Source organism: Calonectris borealis, chromosome 1 (genome assembly GCF_964195595.1).
Source record: "Calonectris borealis chromosome 1, bCalBor7.hap1.2, whole genome shotgun sequence".
Classification (NCBI taxonomy): Eukaryota; Metazoa; Chordata; class Aves; order Procellariiformes; family Procellariidae; genus Calonectris; species Calonectris borealis.
Genome location: NC_134312.1, coordinates 118933038 through 118958735, shown reverse-complemented (window position 1 = coordinate 118958735; position 25698 = coordinate 118933038). Strand labels below are relative to the sequence as shown.

The 25698-nt window shown below is 37.8% G+C and overlaps 1 protein-coding gene across 2 annotated transcripts in view; it reads left to right on the top strand.

The window, feature by feature from the left end:
• Window positions 1-24644, top strand: part of HLCS (holocarboxylase synthetase) — a 124161-nt gene extending 99517 nt beyond the window's left edge. Inside the window, exons 7-11 of one of the 2 annotated variants that reach the window (XM_075172412.1) lie at window positions 15505-15572; window positions 16570-16730; window positions 19780-19894; window positions 23516-23729; window positions 24247-24644. In XM_075172412.1, the coding sequence (XP_075028513.1) occupies window positions 15505-15572; window positions 16570-16730; window positions 19780-19894; window positions 23516-23729; window positions 24247-24415 (727 nt within the window). In that variant the 3' untranslated portion in view covers window positions 24416-24644. Of the gene's footprint in view, window positions 1-15504; window positions 15573-16569; window positions 16731-19779; window positions 19895-23484; window positions 23730-24246 lie in introns of those variants that run through there. The other variant, XM_075172418.1, reaches the window with a different exon arrangement.
• Window positions 24645-25698: the final 1054 nt, after the last annotated feature.

The following is a 25698-nucleotide window of genomic DNA, read 5'->3' as shown; positions in this document are numbered from 1 at the left end:
GGCAGCCATGTGAACAGCTGCATTTCATGAGGCCTCATGGCAGACTGCCTTCCAGATAATGTTTTCACTGAGTTGCGAGACAACCAAAACCATCAAAATATAGTCCAGAGATGTTAGTCAGCCATGCAAATAACTTTGCATTCATATGGGAAGGCACATCTATAATTATGTATTACTTCTTTCAAGTCCTTCAATTTACAGTGAATGCTGTTTAACTGGATTGTCAAAAATTTTTCACTAGAAAAGACCTGTGGGATTTTATTGATGTGCATGTGCACTGGCAACAAAAGGGGAGGTGAAGGGAGTAATTTCATTTGACTGCAAATATTTTTTTTCAGTTGCTAGAATGAGTTAATTTTTGTGTGTTTATGCACACCTAATGGATATTACAAACATCGTTTGCACTTACTCCTCACAGCGTCTGTTCCACCTGGAAAGAACTGCTTAAGTTATAGTGAGTTTTGCTTAATGGACAGATAAGTAAAGCATTCTTCTGCTGTCACACTTCATATTTTATGACGTCCTTTCTAAAATTCTGTCATCTTTTCTTTGTGGAAGTATCCTAAAAGCTGATGAATACAAGGAAATTCAATTATAGGAACTGTTCAATAACAAAAATAAAGGTTCATGTCAAAGGAGGGATAGAGTGTGATAAATAATCAAAGATGTATTTTATGTTAACTTCCAAAAAAAATTTTTTACAGTAGGGTTTAAAAAAAACATTTAGAATTGAGAACTTGACAATGCGTTTAATGATTTCGGAAGCCACCTTGCTTTATCTGATATTGGAATAGCTAGTATACGTTTTATCGCTTGAAATATGTAACTTGAGGGAAGAATTTTTTTTACTATTAAAAAGATTTTATAGTAGCTTTTAAAAATGGATAGTCATATACATAATTCATTTAAAAATAAAAATACACTGATAGGCAATAAGCAAATGTAGCTTGACAATATCCAACCATTCAGTTGCTGCATTAGATGTCAAGATTTTGGTTTATTAAAAAAAACATCTTTTCATCTTTTGTTGTTGCTAAACCCCTGAGAATTTCCAGGTAGTGTCACACTGTAAATATGTGCCTCATACTTTCAGTTTGAGAGTTACGCTCCTTTTGTTGTATTTGGCTTGCATCGCTGCGTGTCTCAGCTTTCAGGATCTGTAGAACAAAAAACCCCACCAGAGAATTAGGTTCTGCCCAGCATATTGACAGAGATCTATCTGATCATGTCTGCATTTGATTTCAGAATGAATGTTCCATTTCTTCCTGCATAAGAGTGTCTGATGTGTAAAAGTATTCTGCCCGAGTTGAGCACTTAGCATATATCTTGCCTGTTAGTAAACTTCGGGCTCTGCTTATGTTCTGATGTATAGCCGTGGAATTAATGTAACACTTCTGCAACTTGATACCTGAAGCAGTTTAGTCTCTATACATGGGAAATGCCCCTAGAATTCCAGAAAACCTGTGTGTTTATGATGTGAACATGTTCATTGTAAGAACCCATATGTTGGGTGATAGTCATTTCATTTGCTGGTCTCAAAAGTCAGTTCTTTTTGTCTGTTCTGCTAATACTAGTGGGAATTTTGTGTGTGGGAGAGAATCATTTCTCCGTGGTGGATGGACTGCAAAGATAAAACATGTGCCATTGCTGTCTGAGCCTTGTATTTTACCTGTATTTGGCCTTGTCAACCTACAGTATGTAAACTCCAGCCCCATTTGAATTTCTCTTGTTGAATCATTTGAACACCCTAAGTCTTGGTTCAGAGGCTAGAACTTATACAAACACGAAATGATGGTTCCTGACCCAGAGCTTACAAATTGTGAATGAGAAAAAGACCTACAGGGACAGGATGACTATGGGATGTTAGACTGAATGATAGTGAAAAGAATCTCAAAAGTGGACACAAGGAGCTTATATTTGCTGCAATAGAGAAGTTATCCCATAAAAAAACCAAAGGTGATAGAAAGATGAATTTTACAGGTTTATTCTGGATGGATAGGAATATGGTGTTCTTTTATGTTAGTCTTATGTCCATGGTTGAAAAGTCAAAATTATTTATGGAGTACTTGTTGAAAAAGCCAGTTTTTAAAAAAACACCTTTTTCCTGAAAGGAAAAGTATTTCCTCACCTTATTCTTTCTCAGTTATATTCAACACTAAATATATTGTGAAAGGTGGAGGAGACAGACAGCTGCAAACACTTGACTTTTACAACTGCAACTTTATTAATTCTGTGAAGTGTTTCTTGTTAAAATTCTGTTAGTGGAGAAAGGGAAAGGTGATCATTTTTTCTTCAGTGATCTTTCTCCTTTTAGATGCTTAACTCCTTAGTATCACAGCTGAAGTGTTTAAACACACTTCTTGAAACTAAGACCCATGTGAAGTGTGCATTACCAAAGATCTTCCAACTCTTAAAGCAGGTTATGATTTGTTGGATCTTGTTTTATCCCAAATCCATGATCGTTTACAGAATAGGTTTGCGTGTTGCATTAGAGCTTCCTGGGATTGGGAAATAGCTCTAACTTTTCCACAAATCCAAATGCCTTGCCTAGGAATGGTATGTTTACCATTAGCACTCAGAGAGAGCGAGTAGTAGTTCCCTAAAATCACCTTATCTGGGCCAATATACCAGTTATGCAATTGCTTTTTACTTTTTCCTGGAATAAAGGCATTTAAGGTGCTACAGCTAAGGCTCCTGTTTTAACGGTAGCACAAAGACCCATTTAATTGGCTTGTTTGTTTCCATTTCTACTGTATTTGTAGTTGTTCCTTTCTTAGTCATGGGTTAGTTTAACCTGCTTTGGGCAAAGTGGATGGCATCTAAAGGGTTGTTGAAGACTACAGTTATTGATCTCCCTGCTTGGAGCTTCAGCATCACAGATCATATTTTCATAATTGGATGTATGCGTTTGAGAAGATTGCTCGTGTTTTTCTGTTTTCACTTAAGCAATGTTCATACTTGTTTATGTTGCGTGTGACTTTATGTTCTGCTGATTCACTTCCTAGGCCAGACTGCTGAGGCTTCCGATCTGCCGATGCTTCAGTGCAACTCACTCATTTTCATTAATAATTTGGATGACAGAATTGAGGGTATGCTTATCAAAAACCAAACTCTGTAGGGAGGAGCTATAAGGCTTTAGGAAGGTAGGTTTCAAACTCTAAACAATCTTGATGAATCAAAGAATGGCCTGAAATAAATCGGATGCAGCTCTTTATGGGTAAGTGTGACAGAGTAATAATCAGATGCAAATCATTAAATGAAGATAGAGTGTTCAAGAGAGGTTCTGGAAGTTTGAGTCTTTTTTAACCTATATTCAGGTTAAAAAAGGTTATATATAGGTTAGGTTAAAAAAGAAGTCTTACTATTGTAACAAAGGAGGTGAGGACTGAGACTGAAATTCATACAAAAGTGCTTGAAAATGTGCTACATGTAAAATGTACGGAGTAATCCTTCCAGTTCTACTCAACACTGGGAGTGCTTAACTGGAGTTATTGGTCCAGTTTTCAGCACCAGGCTTCAAAAGGTGTGGATTTGCTGGGCACAGTACAAAGCAGAGAAAAGGGAATAGTTCAGGGTCTAGGGAACACGACTCCTAAGATGGGGAGAGTGGGATATAAAAGAGCTATGTTTCTTTCATCAAAAGAAGACAAGACTGGTGTGAAGAAACCTTTACTCATGTCAGTGGTCCTTTATGGAAAGAAAATGAACAAGCATTTCTCCATTTTCAGTGGGTCTGCGACATCGTTTGAATGCAGAAATGCAGATGCAGTAATTTTGCCTTTAAAATTGCTAAAGAAAGGTAGTTTGCCCAAGTAAATTGTCGTGTCTCCATCATTGCAAGTTTTTATGAATAGTCCAGATAAAGTTCTACCAGACATAGAAGAGGAAGGGATAAAGACTTAGATAGCACTTGAGGTTCCTTCCAGCCCTCTGTGTCTGTGTATAAAATTGTATCTTCAACTTCTACTCTAGCTGTCAGCATTGACCTGTTGTTAGAGTAGGGTTTCAGCTTGCTTCCGTCCAGCTGTGGCTCGTTTTGCCATGATTACAAATCTGGATACTGGGAGATAGCCTTCTCCTGGTGGGGTGGATTTTTACTTTGCACAAATGTGCTAACTACTGATTTTTTTCTCCCACATATGCATTCATTTTATTCATTTCTATTTCTGAGCATTTTTGCATAGTACCATGTATATGTCAGTGCTGATGCTTCCCATTTAAGACATTCTTCCCAGTCCATTTTTTTCCTTTTCCAGAGCCAAAGGAATTATTTTCTACAGACCACCCTAACTTTGGATAAAACCTTACTGTTTCATTTAAAAGAAAATACCACCATGTCTGTCTCACAATTTCGGCTTGCTTAGTGTTAAGTACTGCTAAGAATCATAGTATCAGATAACTAATCCTCCAAGTCTTCCTCTTTCTCTTTGATGCTTGCTTCTATGGCATGTGATCCGAATGGTTCTGCTCATTCACTTACTAGCCCAGAACACCTCTGCTAAGGCTTCGCATTTGACTAAGCTTTAGTACAATGCAATTCAAGTGTCAGGGTCTACTGAACACCTGTTTTGTAGAAATGTGTCAGTAAAGCTGAATGAGAAAGTTTCTTTTCTATGCCTGTATTTTGCTTTCACTTTACAGCTAAAGAATGCACAAAAAAAATAGGTGAAGAAGGACCCCGAGGTCTGTTCAGGAGGTTCAGAAGTGATTTATTACAAATTTCAACTATTATTCTGTAAGTACTGATTACATATCTGACAAGCAAATGCAAGAATGGCATGTCATCAAACACATTCACTGAGAGCTAGTAACAGGCAACAGGACTTGTGACCAGATCCTGGCTGTTGAGACACAACACAGTAAGGCTGCAGCAGAGATGGGGGAGAGGGAGGAATGGCAGGGGGTGAGCCATCCTACATTTCTTTGGATTTCTGAAAGTTGAGAAATATCCAAATCTTTGGATTTAAGAAAGTTGAAATACTGTTTATAGTGATACACAGTTAGAATTTGACATGTTATATTTGTCAATGTTTGCAAGTAATTCCTGAATTTACTAAGGTAATGCGAGAATAAAAGGCATTTTTTCTTTGACAATATTTTGTATATTCAGGCTTCATCATCCACAATGTGCAAATGGCAGTGGTCACTGCTCAGAAAAGTGGCAAGATGCCAAGATCCAAGCATAGATTTAGCTGGGGACCTATATGGTTTCTTGCCCCCTAGCAATTGCTGCTTAAGCAGCAGGCATGATCCGGATACATGATTCAGGATGGTTGTGCAGCCCTCCCCACTTGGATGTCAGCTCCCTCCAATTCAGGGCTTTACCCATTCATCCACCTCTCATGGTAAGAGGTATTTGTACGTATTTTATTGTCTTAAACTGGGCATTCCTTTGAACTTTACAGAAGTAGGAAGTTACTGCTTTTATTGCATTTGAAGTAACAAGGCTACATGGGGACCTTTGGGTTTTCTCCTGCCCACCCTGACAAAGAGAATCCACTGTTTCGGGATTTGAGTATCGGCTTCATTTTGTGTTGAGTCTGTGGTTAAAGTCTACATTATGATGACTGTTTCTGGAGTCTACAGAGGATGCTGTGGCCAGCATAAAGTAACTTCCTTATTTTGAAATCCATTCTTAATCACCCATGAAATTAACTATTGGAGTCTGCCTTCAAGTTGGCACAGTCTAATAGTAGGGGTTTTAAAAATATTTAACAACATATTTGGAAACAGAACTTTTCTGTTCTTTATTTATATGTTTTTGGATGTTGGCTCTTGCATGAGAAAAGTGCTGTATGCTTTAATACTGAATTTAGAAATCTTGTGGTTTCTGTTGGCACTGTGAGGGAGCAGCTAGTATAAGACTCCAGTACTTGATGAGAGCATTTTTGTGTTTTAATTATTAGACGCATGAATACGGAGCCAACTGAGTTCAGCTATTGTGTTTATTGCCTTTTTTTATTCACCATTTAAAAAGCAGTAATTTTTGTGGACTGCTATCTCTAACATGATCTGCAACTTGAAATCAGAAAAAAGCTGAAGTATCGTCGGTTCTTTCTTCACACAGGGAACAAGAAATTGCAGGGAAATTCTATTTAGGGATGTTGAAGTGTAATGTTCAGGATTTATAACCCAGCTCAATGCTTCATTTCAAGACAGCTCAACAATGAATTAGAAATGCATATAGGACTTTTATGCCTCGTGAAGGTTCTAGTTAGGATAGCCCATGTTGCTACTCTGGTTGATAGGCCAGACTCCTCATCCACCACAAGTTAGATGGCAAATGTAGCTCCTTAATGGAACCTGAGGCTTCAGGGGGAAACTGGGGCATGTGAAAGCTTGGTTGTGGTACCATGGGTAGATGCATTTCAAAGTTTAAATAATTCAAAACTTTAGCATTTCCATATATTTGAAGCAACTTACATGTTTGACTAGGCTGAAAATACCTCCAAAAAGTGTTTCAAAGGAAAAATGACATTGTTTCAGACAAATTAATTCCTCCTTCTCTTAGAGAACACTGGCTTTTCTGAATCTGTATTTTCTATGAAAAATTGTGCATATGGAAAATATCTAATCAGGTCTAATAATGCCTTTTAAAAAATAATATTCTAAACTTTACGTGCTAAACAAAATGTTTCAAATGATAACTAAAATTTTAGCGCTAAATTGCCATTTTCTAAGAATTTCTTTTAAAAATTGGCTCTCACTGGAACACTTTTTCTTTAAATAAAAAAATACCTTTTTTCCCAGGTTCACATTAGATTTTTCCTTTTGCATTAATCTCTTACATTAAACTTAAGAAATTTCTAGATGCTACACATCTAGGCTTTTTAACAGAGAAGGAGAAAAAACCCGACATTTTTGTCTGTGGGAGTTTTGCAATTAAATTCTGGGCTTACTGACATAGAAGGAATACAGTGCTTTTGATTGCTTTTGTACAGCAAAAAGACGTTAGTAATACTTTTTTCAAAGATTTTGTATTTCGCAGTGCTTAATGGAAAAAAAGACACGCAAGTGAAATAATTGTGCTTTACCTGCCAGTTTATGAAGCCATAGTTGTTTTACAATAGTTGTAATACCTGGGCAAAATTATAAAGATTTGATTTAATGCCAAATAACGTGTCAAATTACCGTCTTCATGACGATGCTTGTAACATACATTGTACAGTGTACCCCATATCATAGAAATAAGAATATGAACAAGCATTTAGAACTTACAAGAAGTTCTGTATGTATTTTTAAATTACGGGGTGAGAAAGGCACATAGAAATTTTAAAATTGAGACTTAGATGCTTTTGGCCAAGGAAAACAGTGGTAACAATGAAAGTTGCGTGAAAGTTTAGTTAATTGTTTTTTGCATTAAAAATATTTTTCAGAAAGAATGTTAAACTAACCAGCAGGTCCTGCAAAGGTAAAATCTAATCTATAGACCACAAGAAATGTCAAATGTAAAATGTAAAATGTCAAATGTAAAAATATGCTACCTCTTGTTTTAGTGTAGGAAAACTATTGAGTACCTTTAGAAAGAGGAGAAAAAATAAAATTATTTTTCAGTTAGCTCTGGATTAGGAAGACTAGAAATTTGCTACATCCTTAGGTTTATAGCAACAACCACATTACCATTATTATAAACCATCAGACCTAAATTTGGAGCACAATATATGTTGCAGGCATAAAATAAAAAAACCAAAAGCAAATCACAGAGGAAAATTCAAAGGCTTTTAGAGTATTCTCTTAACTATAAATTACTTCTGTGATTTTAAGGATGACTGGTTTTGATGAAACTTTCAATTGTAAAAGGATAAAGGAAAAATTATGTACCTAAGGAAAATAAGTGTTATTGCTAATTTTTTGGGTCTTCTACAGTTATTTTTTTGTTGAAATGCTTTAATTTTTCCCAGTTTGCAATGGAAACCTCTGTGAAGGACCTGGGGAGGGCAGCTAGTTTCTGCTCACATAGAATTCTTTTTCATGCTGACTTTAATTTACGTGATATGTCCAGTGTCTTGTGTTCTACATTAACCCTAACTGTTTGAATGGCTACTTGGGAATAACTTCATCACTTTTCTGGTGGAACATGGCAACTATTTAACACCCTGTATGATTTAAGACAGGAAATGAAGTGCTGTCTTAGTAAATTGCAGAGAAATTTTTGTAAGGAAATGTAATTACCCAGAGTAGAAATTGGCCAGAATATCAAGTTAAAATTGCTGTGTATGCAGAAAGTTCTCAGTTTGCTATTTTATCTGAGAGGTGACTTTAAGTAATATTGTATTCAGAATTCAGAATCATGATGGATTACTTTTGAGATCCTAATGCTTGCGATGCCTCACACTATAAGTTAGTGAATCCAATGCTGATTTTAGATAGATTTGCCACCTTACCGAAATGCTGTTGTTTCTTACCATACTGTATGGGGTTACTTTAAGGTTTCCCTCTCAGTCAATGGCCAAACTTGTACACTCTTATCTAATGAAGTGTCATGAAATTAGTTAAAAGTGAGATCACTAAGGCTGCATTGGTCTGTATGTTTTAAATTTTTTATAGCATCTGTACCGTGCTTTACTTTGGACAAGAGTGGTAAGATCTGGTTTTGATCAATATGTTTATAACCTTTTATTCCACTCTGAAGATTCTATTCTTAACATGTTATGATAAATATGTTTCACTGCATTCCAGTAACTATTCTGTTTCTTAAATCTTGGCACTGGAGTTCATTTTTTTTGATGAAATCTGTTTCATTTCCATTTGTCTTATGTTCTTTTCACTGTGCTTCAGGTAGCTTTTTCAAATAAAGAAAGGTCATGAATTGAAAAGATTACTTATTATAGGAAAAAAATCTAAATAAATTGTTCAAAACAGTTGAGAGTTTTGCTTTTCAAATTAAAAATTGAAACAACGTAAACTCCTAAACACTCCTCACATCTCCCTTGGAAACTCCCTCCTTTACTGTAGCTTTGTGGTCTTGATGATATTCACAGAGAAGCTGATTTACTGAATAAAGAAGTTCTTTAAGTTTTCAGTTTTGGAACATTACCAGTGTGTCTGAACCCAGGTTTCAAATTTTACTGGCATTTTGTTGGCAAACCAATTTTTTGGAGTCCTTTCTTATTTCGGTATGTTTCCTGACACCTTTGGCTGTATGGTACTGTGTTTTAAAATTCTCTTTTTCTTTTTTTAAGAGGAAAAGCCTATAAACATATACAAAGGACTAATTATAAAATATCTGGTATAAAAATAGAGAGACAAGAAAATTACCAGCTGAAAAATGCAGTGAGCAGAAAAAATGAGCCTTTAATGGTAGAGTTTTATCCTGCCTGTTCAGCAGGCCTGATTCTCAAAGCAATTCCACAAGCAAAGCATGCATTATTCTGAGGCCATAATATGGTAATTTAAATCAAGCGTAAGTACATGGGTGGTAAGAAAGAGGTGGTTTAGTCTTCCCTTCTATCCACTGGCCTCTCTTACTGTTGCTTCCCATTTGCCAACAGCAGTGTTCATTTATGGTGAGCCAGATTAGAGCATTGATCCAGCTGAAAAATAACTCACATGACTTTGCCCTACTTACAGTTTTCCTATATATTGCAGTTTTCTTGAAACTATATTGTTATTGGTGCATTGCTCTCAAAGACTAACCAACTAGCCAAAGTATATATAAGTTGCTAACCTATGTCATTCATAGTATCAATAGATTATTCCTTGCTGAAAATGTCATGACTAGTATAGGACAATCTTCTTTTTGTAGTGTTTATTGAAGTAAGGTACAAGAAACTAGCAGTCCAAGGTTCCAATACTTTTTTAGTTTTCTGCAAGTCTGGGACATTGTAATCCCTTAATGCTTTTTCTCACTGATGTAGGACTTCAATGTATCTAAGGAGTTCAAAGAGAATTTGACACTAAATGGTCCTTTCTGTACTAACATTGCTATAGGGAACCCACTGTGAAGTGAAAAAAGCTATGAATTTTTGCAATAGAACAGAAGAGTGCATTCATGTAATAGTGTATTCTGGCACATATTTTGCCTGCCGGATATAGGCAAAGTTATAACAGTGCCGAGTGGTAAGATTCCTATCATTTAAATAAGCCTCAGTAGGATTAACAGTTTAGGTGTTCTTCTACCTGTCTCAGTTGTGGGAGTCAGTCTTTTGGGAGCCTGCATATTGCACCTGGTTATGTATAAAATACTGCATGGGAAGTGGAAGATGGATAAAATTAAATATTTAGGCTAGTAAGAGAGTGTGAAAATGACTTTAATCTAGGATCCTACTTGGGATAGGGGATTCCAGTGAATATCCTTCAGGCTAAATTGCTAATTTAGTAATTAGTAGCTAATGGCTAGTTTCTGACAGATTTCAATGAAACTTAAAGGACAGCTAGAAACACCAGAGATACCAAGTTTCTGTACACTTCCTGGAGTCAAAGAATCATTCAGATTGGAAGGGATCCCTGAAGATCTCTAGTCTTTGCTTTTAAGCAGGGTCAGCAATGGTTTCAAACCAGCTTGCTCAGCATTTTTTCCAGTCAGATCTTGAAAACCTCTCAGAGCAGAAATACTCCACAGCCTCTCTGGGCATCCTATTCCAATGGTTAGTATCCTCATAGTTCAATGTTATTCACAGACTTGATTGATGTGCATGCCATTTCCTCCTACAGTCATTGGTAAAGATATTAAGATATTAAACGGGATAGGTCTCAGGATAAACCCCTGAGGAACTGCAGTTGTATCCAGCCTACAGGTAGAGTACAAACCATTACTTTTCAATCCCAGAATCCAGACACTTTTTGCTCATCTGGTAGTGCATCCATCTAGACCACAATGGCCAAACTTGGATACAAGGATGCTGTGAAAGACCATCTTGAAGATGATTGCAACATTTGCCCTTCTCCGTTCATCTGGGACTTCCCCTGATCTCCATGAGCATGATGATAGAAAACAGCCTTGATGTGCCATCAGCCAGCTCTCTCAGCACTCTTAGATGCATCCCGTCTGCTCTCATGGACTTGTATGAGTCAAGATTTCTCAAGAGATTTATGAGATCAATCCTTTTCTACTTCTGGTATTTCCTTTTCTCCTTGAAACCTGTCTGTATGTGTAAAGGCCTGGGAGACCTTGTTGGTGAAGACCGGGGCAAAGAATACATTAAGTAACTCAGCCTTATGTGTGTCCGCTGTGCTTTTGCCTCAGGCAGCTGTGAGCCCACATTTTCCTTGTTTATTCTTACCATGTAGCAGTAGAAGTTCCTGTTGCTATGTTTCTTGCCAATCTCTACTATAGTTGAGCTTCAGCTTTCCTAACATCATCCTTGCTTGTCTGGACGATGTTTCTGCATTTCTCCTTTGTAGCATTTCTCCTTGCTTCCATCTCTTTTGTATGTTCTTTTTACAGTCATTAATTCCCTTTCTAGGCAACCCAGACTCCTTGTTCATCTACTGATTTTCCTCAGTATTGTGGTGGACCGTTATTTTGTCTGTGGGAAGTTGTCTTTAAAGACCAGGTCTGTTGAGCTCCCTTGCCCTTCAGAGCTGCCTCTCATAAGATCCCATCTATCAGGTCCCCGAATAAACTGAATTCTGCTCTCATGAAATCCAGGGTTTGTACTCTGTTACTTGCCTTCCTCATTCCTCTCAGGATCCTGAACAGAGTTGGTTCATGGTTGCTACAGCCAAAGCTGCCACGGATTACCACTTCCCCAATCACCTCTCCCTTGTTTGTAGCAGATCAAGTCGATCACTCCATTTGATCATCTGATATTTGTGTTGAGAGCTTGTCATAGCATCCCTCACAAGTCAGCTGCTGGGTTGCTTGCATCCCACTTTGTTTGCCTTTTAGCAGATACTGGGAGATGGGAGTCTTCCATAGGAATCAGGATCTGTGATCTGAAGATGTCTTCAAGTTGCTCAAAAGGACTTTTTCCACTTCCTCCTTCTGATTAGATGGTCTGTAACAGAATCCTACCGTCATTCTTGGTGGCTTCTCCTCTGATCATGGCCCACCAGCTCTCAGTCAGTCTACTGCCTGTTTTACAGAAGACCTCCATATCTTTGAGCTCCTTCAGGTATTCATGGTCTCATGAAAATAGGCTTCCAGGTAGGGGAGAGAGAGACCCAGATCCGTGCTGCCACCAAGGAGTCTGCAGCGTGGACTTGAGAGTTACCTGTTCTGCTTGGCCAGGCCGCCCTCTGGCAGGCCAGTCAGCACACAGAGCTTGGAATCAGACACAGCATCGTGCAGTTGAGGGCTGTGGAAAGGAGATGGAGGGCAATGGAGGACAGGTTAGGAAAAATATTAGTCGACACACTGCTCATTTTCAAGTTGGACATAATGGACAGAAACAGTGGATATAAAGTAGTAAAGCAAGTGTTCTTTTTGTCCAAAATAATAGAAGAAACTGGTCAGAAGGCATGTTCCTTTCCATATGACTAAAAATGGAAAGGTTTTTTTAATGTTGCTTTTATAATAGTCTATAAACAAGCTATCTGAGAGTGAGATTTTCAGACAAGGAACCTGAAGTGAAGGGAGAAATCTGTTCATAACTTACCCTCTTGTGCCCAGGTATTTTAACATCTGGAATGTAATGCTGCCTGTTGTAATACCTCTGCAATACTGTAACACAGCAGGATGCATTAATGAGAGTTTCAACCTTAAACCCACAACATCAATGAAATTTATAGTTGTCAGGCCGTTAACATTATTCAAACATAGTTTTTGTGGTTTCAATTCCCATTTTACGTTCATGTAGGAAGAAAAGTCATTGTGTTGACTAGCCATGAAGACAGAGTCCTCCTTAGACTTGAAATTTCTATAAAACAATTAAGTATTTTTTATTACTCTTGACAACATTCATAGTATGCACTACAGGGTGGGGGGAGGGTATTTGTATAAAAAATTGTGCTAGAATCTCTCTCTTAATATTTCAGCTGGTTTAATATTCTTGAATACTAAAAGTGCCTTGCTCACGTTTTGGAAAATACCACAAAAATGTTCAAAGCAGAAAAGAAAAATTTACATAAAATTCTAGTGTCATCTTCTGTGGTCATATAGGTGCCGTCTGATATTCCTCCTGATGGGTAAATTTGTCTTCAGACGTTTCATGTTTCCCTACTCTTGTATCTCAGTGTGGTCTTTTGACTTAATATGTAGAGTAAGTTAGTTAAAGAGCACGAAAAAAAACAGAGAATTTCTTGAAGGCAAAAATTTTGGGGGGAAAATGTGGTGAGCGCTGTGATTAAGTCGCTCTGCAGAAAAATGAAATTGTTAAATCTGCAACTGATTAAGTTGAAAGAAAAGAAGGGAAGTCAATATGTAAAAAAGTGCACGTACGGTTACTCTTTCTGGTGAGGAAAATCCACGTCGTTTCTCCCAGAAAAAAAACTAACAAGCACACACAATTTACAAAGCTCTGAAGTTTGGGGGGGCGGCTGTGTGGGGATTTTTATTATCATAGGCTTCATGGTAATTCCAGCACAATCTCAGGAAGTAATAAAAATAAATCTATCTGTCTCTTGCTGTATCGGTCTGGGTATTAACAACTTCCCCATGTTGTGTCCGTTAAAGAATTTCTTCATGGCCCTTAAAAGTACAAACTCGGTCTCTGCATTTAATGTATTGTTACCTGCTGCCAAGCCTCTAATAGCTACATTCATAGGTTCTGTTAATCATATCTCTTTGTTCTAGAAGCCTGTGTTTTGGATTCATAATTAACTTTTTTTCCTGCTCTGATTATTTTCCTCCCATCATGGCAGCACATTACTTTTTTTGTTTCCTATTTAAAAACAAGTATGTAAATGGAGAAGTAACAGAAATCAGTGTATTTCGACAAAGCCTGTAATCTCTTCCTAACTGTGCTTCCAAACCTAAATTAGATTTTCATGTTGCAAAACCATGAACTTGGTGTTGTAACTGAAATCACGCTGTTCCCAGAAGACAGGGCTGAAGCCTCATGAGTGTAAAGAGCTACAGAGGATTTTCCCCTAGGTCCCAGCATAAGAAGAGGTGTATTTTTAGTGTTAAAGGGTGGTGGTAGATAGGTGAGCCTGGTCTCGGTGCGTAATCCATAGGGTCCAAAGGAAAGAATTATCGAGCTGTATTTCGCGTGAACTGGAAGGGGACTGGCAAAGAGATCTTCTGGCAATTGCTCTTTGACAATATCTCACTTCAGGAGTGACGTGGGAAAACATTGTGGAGCCTGTTATGGCTTCTGTCAGTTTGGGTTCAAGTATTTCTAATTAGTGAAGGCATTTGTGGTCCAGACATTGCTTGGGCCCTCCAATAACCTCCCATTTTGATCATCATGAAAGCAAGTCAGCCATTTGAAAGATATTCTGAAACCTTGGGGATCCTACTTGCATTTTGCTACCGATACAGCCCCAAGAGTTACTGACGCCTTGCTTTTCAAGCTGCGAAGCAGGAGGGATGGATACTTGTCGCCTGCCTGAAGACGCGTGTCTGTGAGCGACGGGGAGACGCTTCTGCTTGCAGCTGGTGTCTGCTGCCCAGTGGTACTTCCTTGATTGCAGAACTTGGAACACCTTTCATATGTATCTGAAATTCAGAGGAAATAATTTTGAACGGTACTCTTCGCTGATTTGGACTGCACTTATCTCCAAGACAAGATCGCTTTTATATGAATGAACAACATGATATTTGTGCTCATATTAGAAGTAGGTTTGTAGGATATAAATCACTTTCTGGGTTTACCTTGCTGGCGACATCTTGAGTATCTGTTTTATCTGTTAAATAACACTTCCTGAAAATGTGAAATGGAGGAGGATCGTAGTACAGTTCAGATCTGTTTTAAAGTGGCTTGAACGAAGTTCTCACAGTAGGGTTTTTTTCTTCTTTTTTTAAGTCTAGCGTTGACTCATTTGGTGGTGTTAAAGTGCACTTTCTCCTTATCCCCAGAGGAAAGTTAGTATTCTTTTAAGTGAAACTATTTTAAAAGCAGAACACAAGCCTAAAATAAGCCAGTGTTCTCTAGAGTTCTCAGAAGGTGTAGATTTATTTACTGTAGTTAAATCATAATTAGTTCTCAGGGGATAGTGTATCTTTTAAACTGCTTTATTGCCACCATATTGGTTTTCTAAATAATCAGAAACTGCTGCTCTTATATTCTGTAGTATGAACAAAAATTTGCTGTAAGTAGAAACAAATGTCTAGAATTGCTAGTTGTCACTTACTGAAGATAGCGACACGCAAAAAATAAGCACTTCAAGAAAACGTGAAGAAATACAAAACGTATGTTATCAGAAGGCACCTTAAATGAACTATGGCTATAGCTTTTTCCAGCGTAATAGATATAGTAATGTTTTACATGATCATTTTTCAGTTAATCTTTTTTTAATATTCTAATGCTTTTTGGTCAAGAATAAATGTTAACTGAAAACGGATAAATGGTAGTGCAATGTTAATGTAAAATATTACCTGATATTTAAGCCTAGATTTTCATGAATGTAGCTTAGTGTTCCAGCTGATAAGCATGGGGTTTTTTTCTTCCTAATTGGCAGGTTAATGTTCGAGTTGCCTGAGGAGATGGGTTTAATAGCAATTGCTGTTCGACAAACACAAGGGAGAGGTGAGTAAATTTCCTTCTAGTGCTAGTAAATGTGTATTAAACATATGAAATAGGACATTTTTGATGTCACATAACTGCCTTTACATTATGAGTATTTTTGGTAGTATAATCTATAGAATAATTGTGTCCTCTTCTCATTCTGCTTGAACTGTGGATTCAAATTCAAAACCTAAGTTGACAGAGACCAAAGTAAACATTTTCAGGATGTTTGGTGGCTTTTGCAGAAATGATTTAGTGGTGTTCTAGTTTCTGCCAAAAAGTCTCTCCAGTCATGGAAACTGCCATCACTACATTTAGTGTAATAGAAGTCAGACTTCCAAATCAGAACTCGTTTTTGACTTAACTGGAACAAGACTGGGTCTTGACTTGCTCTGAGATAGAGATTTCTTGAGTCTGCAGGACCTGCTTGAACTGTCATGTGGTCTTTCATGATCTTTTGCAGATAAATATGAGCAAGTTCTGTCTCTTTCCCAGGAAGGAGCTAGCACTGATTTAAAAGCCACATTCATTTTATTAGAAGAACACAGTGTCCAGCCTAATAAGCTCTCTGAGCACAGATCTACATGAAGATGGTTACCTGCTTTCAGTACAGATCTAGCTTGTGTCAGGTTGATTCACAATGTGGATGGATTTCTCGATGCACACAGAGCATCTTCACAAATACTTCTTCACTTAAACAAAGCAAGATTTTTTGAAATGTGTGTGTGTTACCAGGTACCGGGAAAATCCTGGAAGCAAGTCATTTAGGACATTCTAGGAAATTGAATAGCAGCACGCACATTAAACAACCTGCTGTTTTTTTAAAGAAAAAGCTTTGCACTTTAACCATTTTTCTTTCAAAATTAGTTTGGAAACTCCATTGCAGGACTTATGGTAGATTCTTGGATGGATACTACTGAATCTTTCTCTTTTGTAGTTGTCTACATTAACAAAGTGATGTTTTTTATAAATATTTTTTTCTGGGGTTGAAGTTAACCTATTTTCTCTCCCTCCCCAGGTCGTGGTGGAAATGTTTGGCTCAGTCCCGTGGGCTGTGCACTATCCACTTTACATATCGCCATTCCTCTACATTCCAACCTGGGCCAGAGAATTCCTTTTATTCAACACCTGGTATCCTTGGCAGTGGTAGAGTCAGTTAGATCAATACCAGGATATGAGGTATCTCATTCTAATTTATCTCAAAATTTCTGTTTCCATTTTCATTAAATTCAGATTTTAACTATGTCTCCTATGCATAGAATGACTGAATGCATAGTATAGTTCTTCAGCACTAATATAGTGGTAAACTTAGTCTTCATACATGCTTGATTATTTATGTGTTTTAAGAAATCTAGTATACATATGATGAATACTGTCTTTTATTGAGATGATTAAGTATACTGCACTCATTTCACTCATAATCTTATGAAACTTAAGACTCAGTCTTCAGCAGTAAAGAAAACGTCAATTCTGTTTGTCTAACAATTGAGTTAATTTGTTTTGATTTTGAAGCAGTTGGGGAAGAGGGAGGAGGGAAAAATGAATAAAACTGACGAATCCTTTTCTGCTTTTTTTGTTGGTGCTGTTTCAGTGGCCACTTTATCCCTTTTAAAGGATTTTTCCAACCCTTGTTTAAGGTTGAAAACTGATTTCTAAAGCAAGAACTTAGGAGTATTGCTCTCAAGAGGGAATCAAGTGTCCTGTCATCAGTATTAAAATGAAGAACCAGTCTTCTTCATCACCTCATATATCTCCTTTTTAATGTTACCATTTCCTAATATTTGCTAACTATAAAACTTTGGTATTTTACAGAAGTAGTTAACTAAAGCATATGTTTCCTATATTACAGAAAATCAATGACTTATACACATTTACACATGAACTTTATTATAGTGGCACCCAGTAGCTTTGCTGTAGTTTAGGGTCTGTCAGCCTTTCTATTAAAACCTTCTAACTTCAGTGCTTCATAACTTGACTATAAAAACAAAATGCTTCAGGCTAAAATTTGCAATATAAAATATTTGGCTAGAGTGAATAATTTAACCATTTAAAATAGAAGGAATTAGTTTTATAAAATGTGAGTCTGACTGGGGAAGGAGTTAATTTATGAATAGAGGCGGTTTTGCTTCTGTATGCCTACCCTGGTGTACTGTGGCATTTTTTATTTTATTCCATTCAAGAGGAAAAAGGTGACGGAGTTACTAAATACTAATATAAAGATAGTATGTATCAATAATATATAGATTGCTATGACCAAGACAAGGCTACTGAATCTCTTTGACAGTACATCCACCTTAGACAATGGGTGAAACAAATATTAAGGGTCTGGACTCAAATACGTTAAAGCAAGGAAATTCAAAGATTTATGAGAAATTTCCCCTTTAGACTTAGGTGACGCAGGGCTTTTCTTTATGTCAGATGGACATCCGTGCCGTATAAACTGCAGTAGCTGCAAACAATGGGCTAATCTATAGGTGAGGTTTCATTCTTTCCTCCAAATTTCCATACCTCTGTGGGTGTATGTCAGGATCTTAATAATACTTTAACACACTTTAATGTTGTTCACTATGCTCAGAGTGCATTTAAGGATTTCCATTCAAAAATCTGAAATACCTGTGTCTCAGTTTATCAGCCAGACATCATTTTTAGGATTGCCACAAATGTTGACTACGCTAAACTGGCAGTGACTGAGGCCTTTGTTCTGGGTCCTCACGGAGAAAATCTGACCGCTCGATTGGAAGTTTTACTGTCAGGTGCTAGTGCTGCAAATGTAAGTGAGCCTTATATCAAGAGAGCGCTTTGCTTTCCCATTCTGAGAACAGCAGACATCTCTAGTAAGTGAAGATAAGAAGGTGCTTCATTCCCAGCATATTTTGTGATGCCCGTCATTTCTTTGACAGGCAGATAGTTGTGCAGTACCTCGTCACTCCGTTTTGTGGCAAAGTCCCTGCTGTGTAGTTTTCATCATGAGAATACCCAGTTGACTTGATTGTTCTTCATACTTGCTGTCACTTCAGTTGCAGAAGTGTCTGGTGTCTGACAGGTGTGTTTTCCTTAAGTCAGCTCTACTGAATAGCTCTTTGGAAGGTCTCTTAACACTGATAATGCTGTTTAACTGTCTCATACTTCGAATGTCTCAAGAGTCTTCTTTCCCAGTGCGAAGAGTCAAGTTGTTTTCCATAAGGAATATGAATTGGTGATACTCTCTCTTAGAATGCTTTGATAGCAAAATCAGGTAGTATTTCCTGTCAATGTACGTGTAATGGACTCCTCTCTGGCCTTTAAATCTGTCAGGAAAGTAGACATGGACCCAGGTGCAGTTTTCACACATCCTGTAAAGGGATTTCATAATCTACAATAGGAGGGAATGCGACTCTTGTAGTCCTGGAGCACCTCCCATAATTTGCCTCTGGGGATACAGTCATATGCAGTTTTTCAAACTACAGGAAGCACATTTGCTTTCTTTTTGTGTTTAAGTAGCCGGTGCAAAGTTCAGTTCAGTTCTGTGGTTTCAACAAAAACTTCTCTATTGCGCTGGAACGGTGTCACACAGCACAGTTTGTGTTTCCAGCTCCATGGTGTTGCTTGAGCGTAGCTGCCGAAAGTGTGAATATATTTAGGGCATTACTGAAGTATTTACATAGTTGTGAACTGGAATTTCTCCTGTCTGCTAAATTTCCTTTCTGAAATTCAAGATGTCATTGTCTCCTTGTCTGATTTCTGCAAGGATCCTCAAATACAGCGTTGATGTTATTGTGGGCTTACCCTGATTGTTTATCAGCAGTAAGCCACAGTGGCTGCAACAGTTTGCATCTTTCTTGAATAGATCTTTTAAATCTTTAGTAGGCACTCTTGAAGGAAGGAAATTAATTCTATAAAACCTCACAGTTTTGAGACTGAAAATCTATAGTATCTTTAGTCCCCCTTTTGGTCGCTCTAAACCTTTATTAGCTGCCGTTATTTATTTATGTATTTATTTATTTCTTTATTTTTCTCTGACAACTGCTAACTTCTTTAGTAAACCATGTAACCATGTTACTATGACTTCTTCAGTATCATTTGTGGAGCACTTAAATAGGTTCTCAGTATGAAGAGCAGTTGACAGTATCACATTTGGTGTGGCAAAGAGGTACAGAAAATGTAGAATATGGAGTGATGAATGAGCCACGTTCTTATAATCAGTCTCGAAGAGCAAAGTGTTTCTAAATGTATGTTTTTATTTCTTTAGGATATTGATCTGCGAGTAAAATGGCCAAATGATATTTACTACAGCGATCTTATGAAGCTTGGTGGAGTTCTGGTAAACTCTACACTTATTGAAACAACATTTCATATACTTATTGGTAAATGTCTATTTTCAAGCTTTTCTATACTGTCTTTTTCTAAAGAAATTTGTTGCTAATGTCTTTATGAGTTCAAATGATAAGGACAAGAACAAATAATGACAGCAGGCATAAGGAAATAAAGCACAATATCAAATCAAAAGGAAGCACAAAAAGTAAATGTTTTCATTCTTCTTAATAATTCCATATGCTTGACAAGGAAAATATAAATGCGAGCATCTGGGCTGGTGTGGTGGAGTTCAAAGAAAGAGCATTACAGAAGAGAGGGAAAATGTCCTCCTTGATCTGTTGCAAAACTAGTAGAATATACTGAAAAATGTATCCATTTTTTTCAATTTTCTTTTTTTTGCAACATGACAAATAGTTAAATAAATAACATGCCTTTTAAATCGGGAGAAAGAGAGCTACGTACACATAGTAATGTTTTAATTTCTCCTTTCATCCTTTTTAATTTTATTCATAACTTGTTTCTGTCGATACGTTTCTAGAAACTGGAATATTGCTAGTGAAGCAGAAGTGAAGTAATGATTTGATTAATTAATCACTTTCTTTTGTTCTCTCAAAAAGTAAAATTTGCAAAGTAGTTGGGAAGGCTGGATGGGGGAGCAAGGAGTGACAATCTGTTTGTTTATTGTGAAGAACAGTCTACCTGGAAGGCTGGTTCCAAAAAGGTAGCATGGCCAATCTCAAAAAGACTGTACGTGTATTTTCCAGCAAGTCCCGGTGCTATAACAGGAGAAGAGATTTAGGTGCACAAAATAAGTATTGAGATGTTTCTTTCGTTTCAAGTCCGATAATCATCCTGCTATTTGTTAAGGAAAACTTTTCCCCTAACCAGCAGCAGCACAGATCTGTCAGACATGCTTAGAAACCTGCCAGCAGAGATCTAGGTTCTGGTTCCAAAACGAATTGTCTGTGCTATGTCTAAAAAGTTAAATGAAAGCTCCTTAGCAAGTCTAAAAGGTTAAAGATGATGATAATATTTGGTTTATGTTTGAATATAGCACAGTAGATGAGTAAGGTATCTTGCAAAGAGAGTGTGGGCATGATATCATTTCTGTCAAGGTGCTGTAAATTCTAAGGCGCGAACAAGCAAAACAGTTGAAGTAGTCATCACCTCCTTCTGTGAAACATGCCCAGCCATTAAATTTTCTGTTCAATCGTTATATCCTCGTTTTGTAAATAATCTACATGTACAGAATGGTAGTTGCACCGAGACACTTAAAAGAGTCTCTCTGTGCCCCGTCAACCATTTAGTGCTTCCATATGTTTTTCCAGAGCCTGTTCTGGTTAACACAAGAAAAGCAAAAATGGCTGCAAAAATAGTTCATCTTATCAAATATCTCTTTGCACATTACATATTAGTTTTGGACCTTGTGTTTCTTATCCTAAACACTAAAACATTCAAATTCAAATGGAAACTGTCTGTATGCATTCCCCCTGATCTCCCTAGGAGTCATCTTGGTGGCGGTACGTGTTCATCAACTTACTTTTGTCTGGAAGCTTCCAAGATTGAAAGTTACTTGCCACATAGGATCCAAGGATCTTTTCCATTATTTCAGCAACGTATGTCGCTGAGAGTAGTAGGGGTGACTCATGACATCTAATTTCTTGTATTAGTAGTAGCAATGAGATCAAACTTCTACAACAGGACAGGTAAGCCAGATGCATCATTCCCTTTTACAGTCATGGAGATTCCTTTCCTAGACCTCACTGTTTACATGATGCTCATGAAGAGTATTCCATGTATGCGGGAAATGATCAAAATCAAAGATCATCTACATGGCTCACGTGCTCTGACAAGTACCTCAGAAGAAAAGGCAAAAGACAAACCTGCCTTTCCACGTATCATGTGCTCAAGGCCTCACAGATGACACAATTCATGTTCATACTTTTAAACATGTTTTTAAAAACCTTTTTTTTAAGAACTTAATTATTGCAGGACTTTTGCAAGAAGAGTTCTGCAGAAGAATATACTTCATTAATGTAAGGGCCAGACTCAGAACAGACGTAGGTAGCCAAACACAACTGGAATGCAAGGGGCAGCCAACATGCTTCACCTGCAAAAGCTCTGTCTGCCTCTGTGTGCAGCTAAGGCATGTCTGACCAGCGCACAGATGCTGAAGGCAAGGCTAGCCCTGGAGCTGGCAGATGTATTAGCCACGTCAGCACACTGCAAGGTCGGTGGTAAATGTTTATTTTTCACTCTTCTCAGATGGGCAATGCAGAGATGCCCCAAGGGTCCTGAGCACCTAATATTTTTCAAATTAGCTGGCTTCGTTTTTGCCACCACATTTATCCCCAGGTGCTTCTGCCTCAGCTGAGCTCGTCATCTCAGTATGTCTCTCGTGTCCGTTTCCATTTTTGGATTGCTAAGTAGTGATCTCCATACATAAATGCCTGAGTGCCCTGAGCCTGCAGATGGACTCCAAGGCCCCGTTATGCACCCTGACAGTACCAATCACAGCTCAACGGCCACGGTCACTCTCTCTTGACTTGTACTGTATTTGAGTGTAAACAGCTGATTTGGGATCTGTTGGCACATCATTGTATTTTTCAGTTCGTTTTCCTTTGTCTCTTTCTGATAATACATTGCTCCTTATTTCCATAGGATCAATGTATTGGTACTGGTATCATTGTGGCTTTCTTTGCATGCGTTCTCTGACTAGTTAAAAGCCAAAAACTCCTTTCTACTGAAGAGGTCCTTCTCCTCATAGTTAATACGAATTACTTCCATACATGAATAGTCTCATTAATAGCAAATTTACAAAACAGTTTATCTGGACCTTCTTGCAGATGAAGGTGTATCATGTCTAAACCTGATTGACAGACTGGGGTTTATCCCAAATGTCGGAGGAAAGAAAAATCCAAATTATTAGGAGAAAAAAATAAACAGGTAATACAATATATTTCTTTACATCCCTCGAAGCCTGTTTCAGCAGGCTACAAAAAGGGCCCCAAGAGCCATATTTAAATAAGTAAGGCGTTCTGCCAATGTTATTCTAGCTGGAGAAATCTCAGTGAGAGGCTTGAGGCTTCTAAAGGATATGCTGTGGTAAGACAGATTAAGCAAACTGGAGTCGTACATGGCAAAGTGAAATCTTCTGGGCTTTTCAGAGCAAGCCAAACAAGGCTTATCAGCTTAATTTTCAGAAAATGCAATCAGCTAACTGTAGGAAACAGAAAGGTCTCTTAATTAAATTTTAGCATGAAAGATGAAACTCTATCTTAGAATATGATCAATGATTTGCTCTCAATTAGCTAATGACCTGTCAGCTTCCGGGGAGTAAAAGAATTTCTCACTTTGTAACCGACGTGCAAGTCACCACTTACCATCTTCCTAAGCCTCATTGATAGGATGGTGTGTTGTTCACTAGGACTAGATTTGCTTCTACAATTTTGAGGAGGCGTTTTAAGGGCAAGAAACAAGTAAAATCTGGACTGAGATTTGTAATTACACAAGTAGGAAGATTTAAAGGTGTAAGAGACTGAAGAAAAACGGTTACTGGAAACATCCTTAGAGATAATTGTATCAAGTAGTTGAATAAAGTACTGACTTTCTGGTGGTAACAAAGTGTTCGTATTTACAGATCCTGTCCTCTTTCGGTTTGTCTTCTTCAGGCTTGGGATTTAATGTGAATAACAGCAACCCCACCATATGCATCAATGATCTCATCACAAAATTTAATAAGGAAGAGGGGACAAAGTTGAAGGCTTTAACTGCAGACTGTCTTATTGCAAGAACTGTAACTGTGCTAGAGAGGCTTATAGATATTTTCCAGGAGAAAGGGCCCAACGGAGTTCTTCCCCATTACTACAAGTACTGGGTACACAGGTAAGTATAAGGTTTTTCTCGAACTTTCTTTTAAGAACGTTGAAAAGAACTCATGGATGTTTTGTCTTTTTCTACTTTTTCTACTAGATTGCCTTTAAAACTAGTGACTTAATGAAAATATACTCCCAAGTAGGATGTAATTTTTTAAGGGAGAATAGAAATAGGACATAGTAAAATCGATGGACTAGCATGAGTTAAAGAATGCTTCCAAGTGTTTTACATGTACCATCTCAAAACAAAGGGAATTGGGAATGATTTGTTTAGCTAGTGATGAAGCTGCTGTACTCATGTCTTTTATAAAAAAAAAAAAGACTGTTTGGATTAACTCCAACTCTGTTAATTCCACAGAAAGAAGTTAAAGCAGGTAGAAAATGCTGCTGAAAATCATTCTCTGTAAAGAACCAGTGAAGTGGGGAAGAAAAATATTCAGCTAGATATTAGTTCTCTAAGCTATTTTTAATTGTTTGCGCAGCGTCCACCGATTAGTTCCTAACTGTCTGGTTCTCTTTATTTGCAGTGGTAAGCAAGTCCGTCTCCACAATGAGGAGGGCCCGATTGCATGGATAGTCGGGATAGATGATTATGGATTCCTTCAAGTTCATGAAGAAGGCAAGGGTGTGGAGTCTGTGCACCCAGACGGCAACTCTTTTGACATGCTGAGAAACCTCATAGTCCCAAAGCGTTAGTAGTCCTCCGAGCTCACAGTGCAAAGGGAGGCTCTTTAGTATTCGGCACCAAGCAGCTCGTCTTGCTTAAAGGTGGGAAGGGTAGTTGATAGCTTGATTTTTTTTTCTTCTGATTTTCTGATATCTTTGTTCTTTGACATGGATAACTTCGACAGTTAAGAAGAGGTAATTATCTCATTGCTGAAGGCCTTTATTCTTTTGTATTAACTTTAAAACACATCTATGTTGCCGTTCTTTGTAAGCATCTATTCTTTAAAAGGAGCCTGATTGCAAAGGAATACCTTGCAATGAACAGAACTTTCTCTTCAATTGCACACTGTATTTGAGAACTGAAATGGCTAAATATTTCCTTTTTGTGTCTCTGTGTTTTTATTGTGCTTCAGCACAATCCAGTACAATATTGACATTTTTACTATGGTTTTTTAAACTAAATTCTGGTTTATGCGTTATCTGCAGTGGAATCAGCTGCAAGAGCTCATCATATTTTTCTGAGTTACTGGGATTATCACTGTGTTTAAATTCAGGTCTAAGTGTAGACCCTTGCTGATTTGGTTCTTCTCCACGTGGGCCTGTACAACAGTTTACCATCCTGTGCTTTGGTCGCAGGTCTGCAACTCTCATGGCTGCCTTGAGTTCTTGGAGAGTTTTCCATCAGCATTTAAGAACTGTGGTTGGCTATCCAAATTATTTGTACCCTGCTTTTCTTAATCAATTGGATCTGAGTAAATCATCTCATATCTCCTTTGAATCAGAGTCTTCCAAGAGGCTTTAGCCCCTGTAAGAATAGCCCACTGGAGGAGCGTATCACCTAGTTGCAATCCTCTTATCCAGGTTATTGTAGGATCCCATGTCAGGGGAGGGAAGTCTAAATAGTTTACAATTTCATAGTAATTCTATTGTAATAGTAATGAAGTTAAGCGAATAAATGAGAGAAAAATGCCCAGCTCTTAAAATCCCTACCATAAACTACTACAGTGAAAAAGAGCAAACATGCAGTTAACCTGTGTCCAAATTCTCTTCCAGTGTTTCTGTTGTCACCCCCTTTCCCAAAGCAGGGCTTCTGGTTTTGCTGCTAACCATTAAAAGCAAGAGGTTTAACATCTGCTGACCTGAAAATAGCTTGCTCCGGGGGCTGGCTGCACAGTTCCGGGTTAGGTGTAACAGCTTGGTCATGACGGGAAAGCATCGCGAAGTAGGCATGTGGGAGCTTCCGTGCGATGGCAGCTTGTCGGGTTTTTCTCCTGGGCAAGGCGAATTTGCACCAGGAGGCTTGGCCACCACAG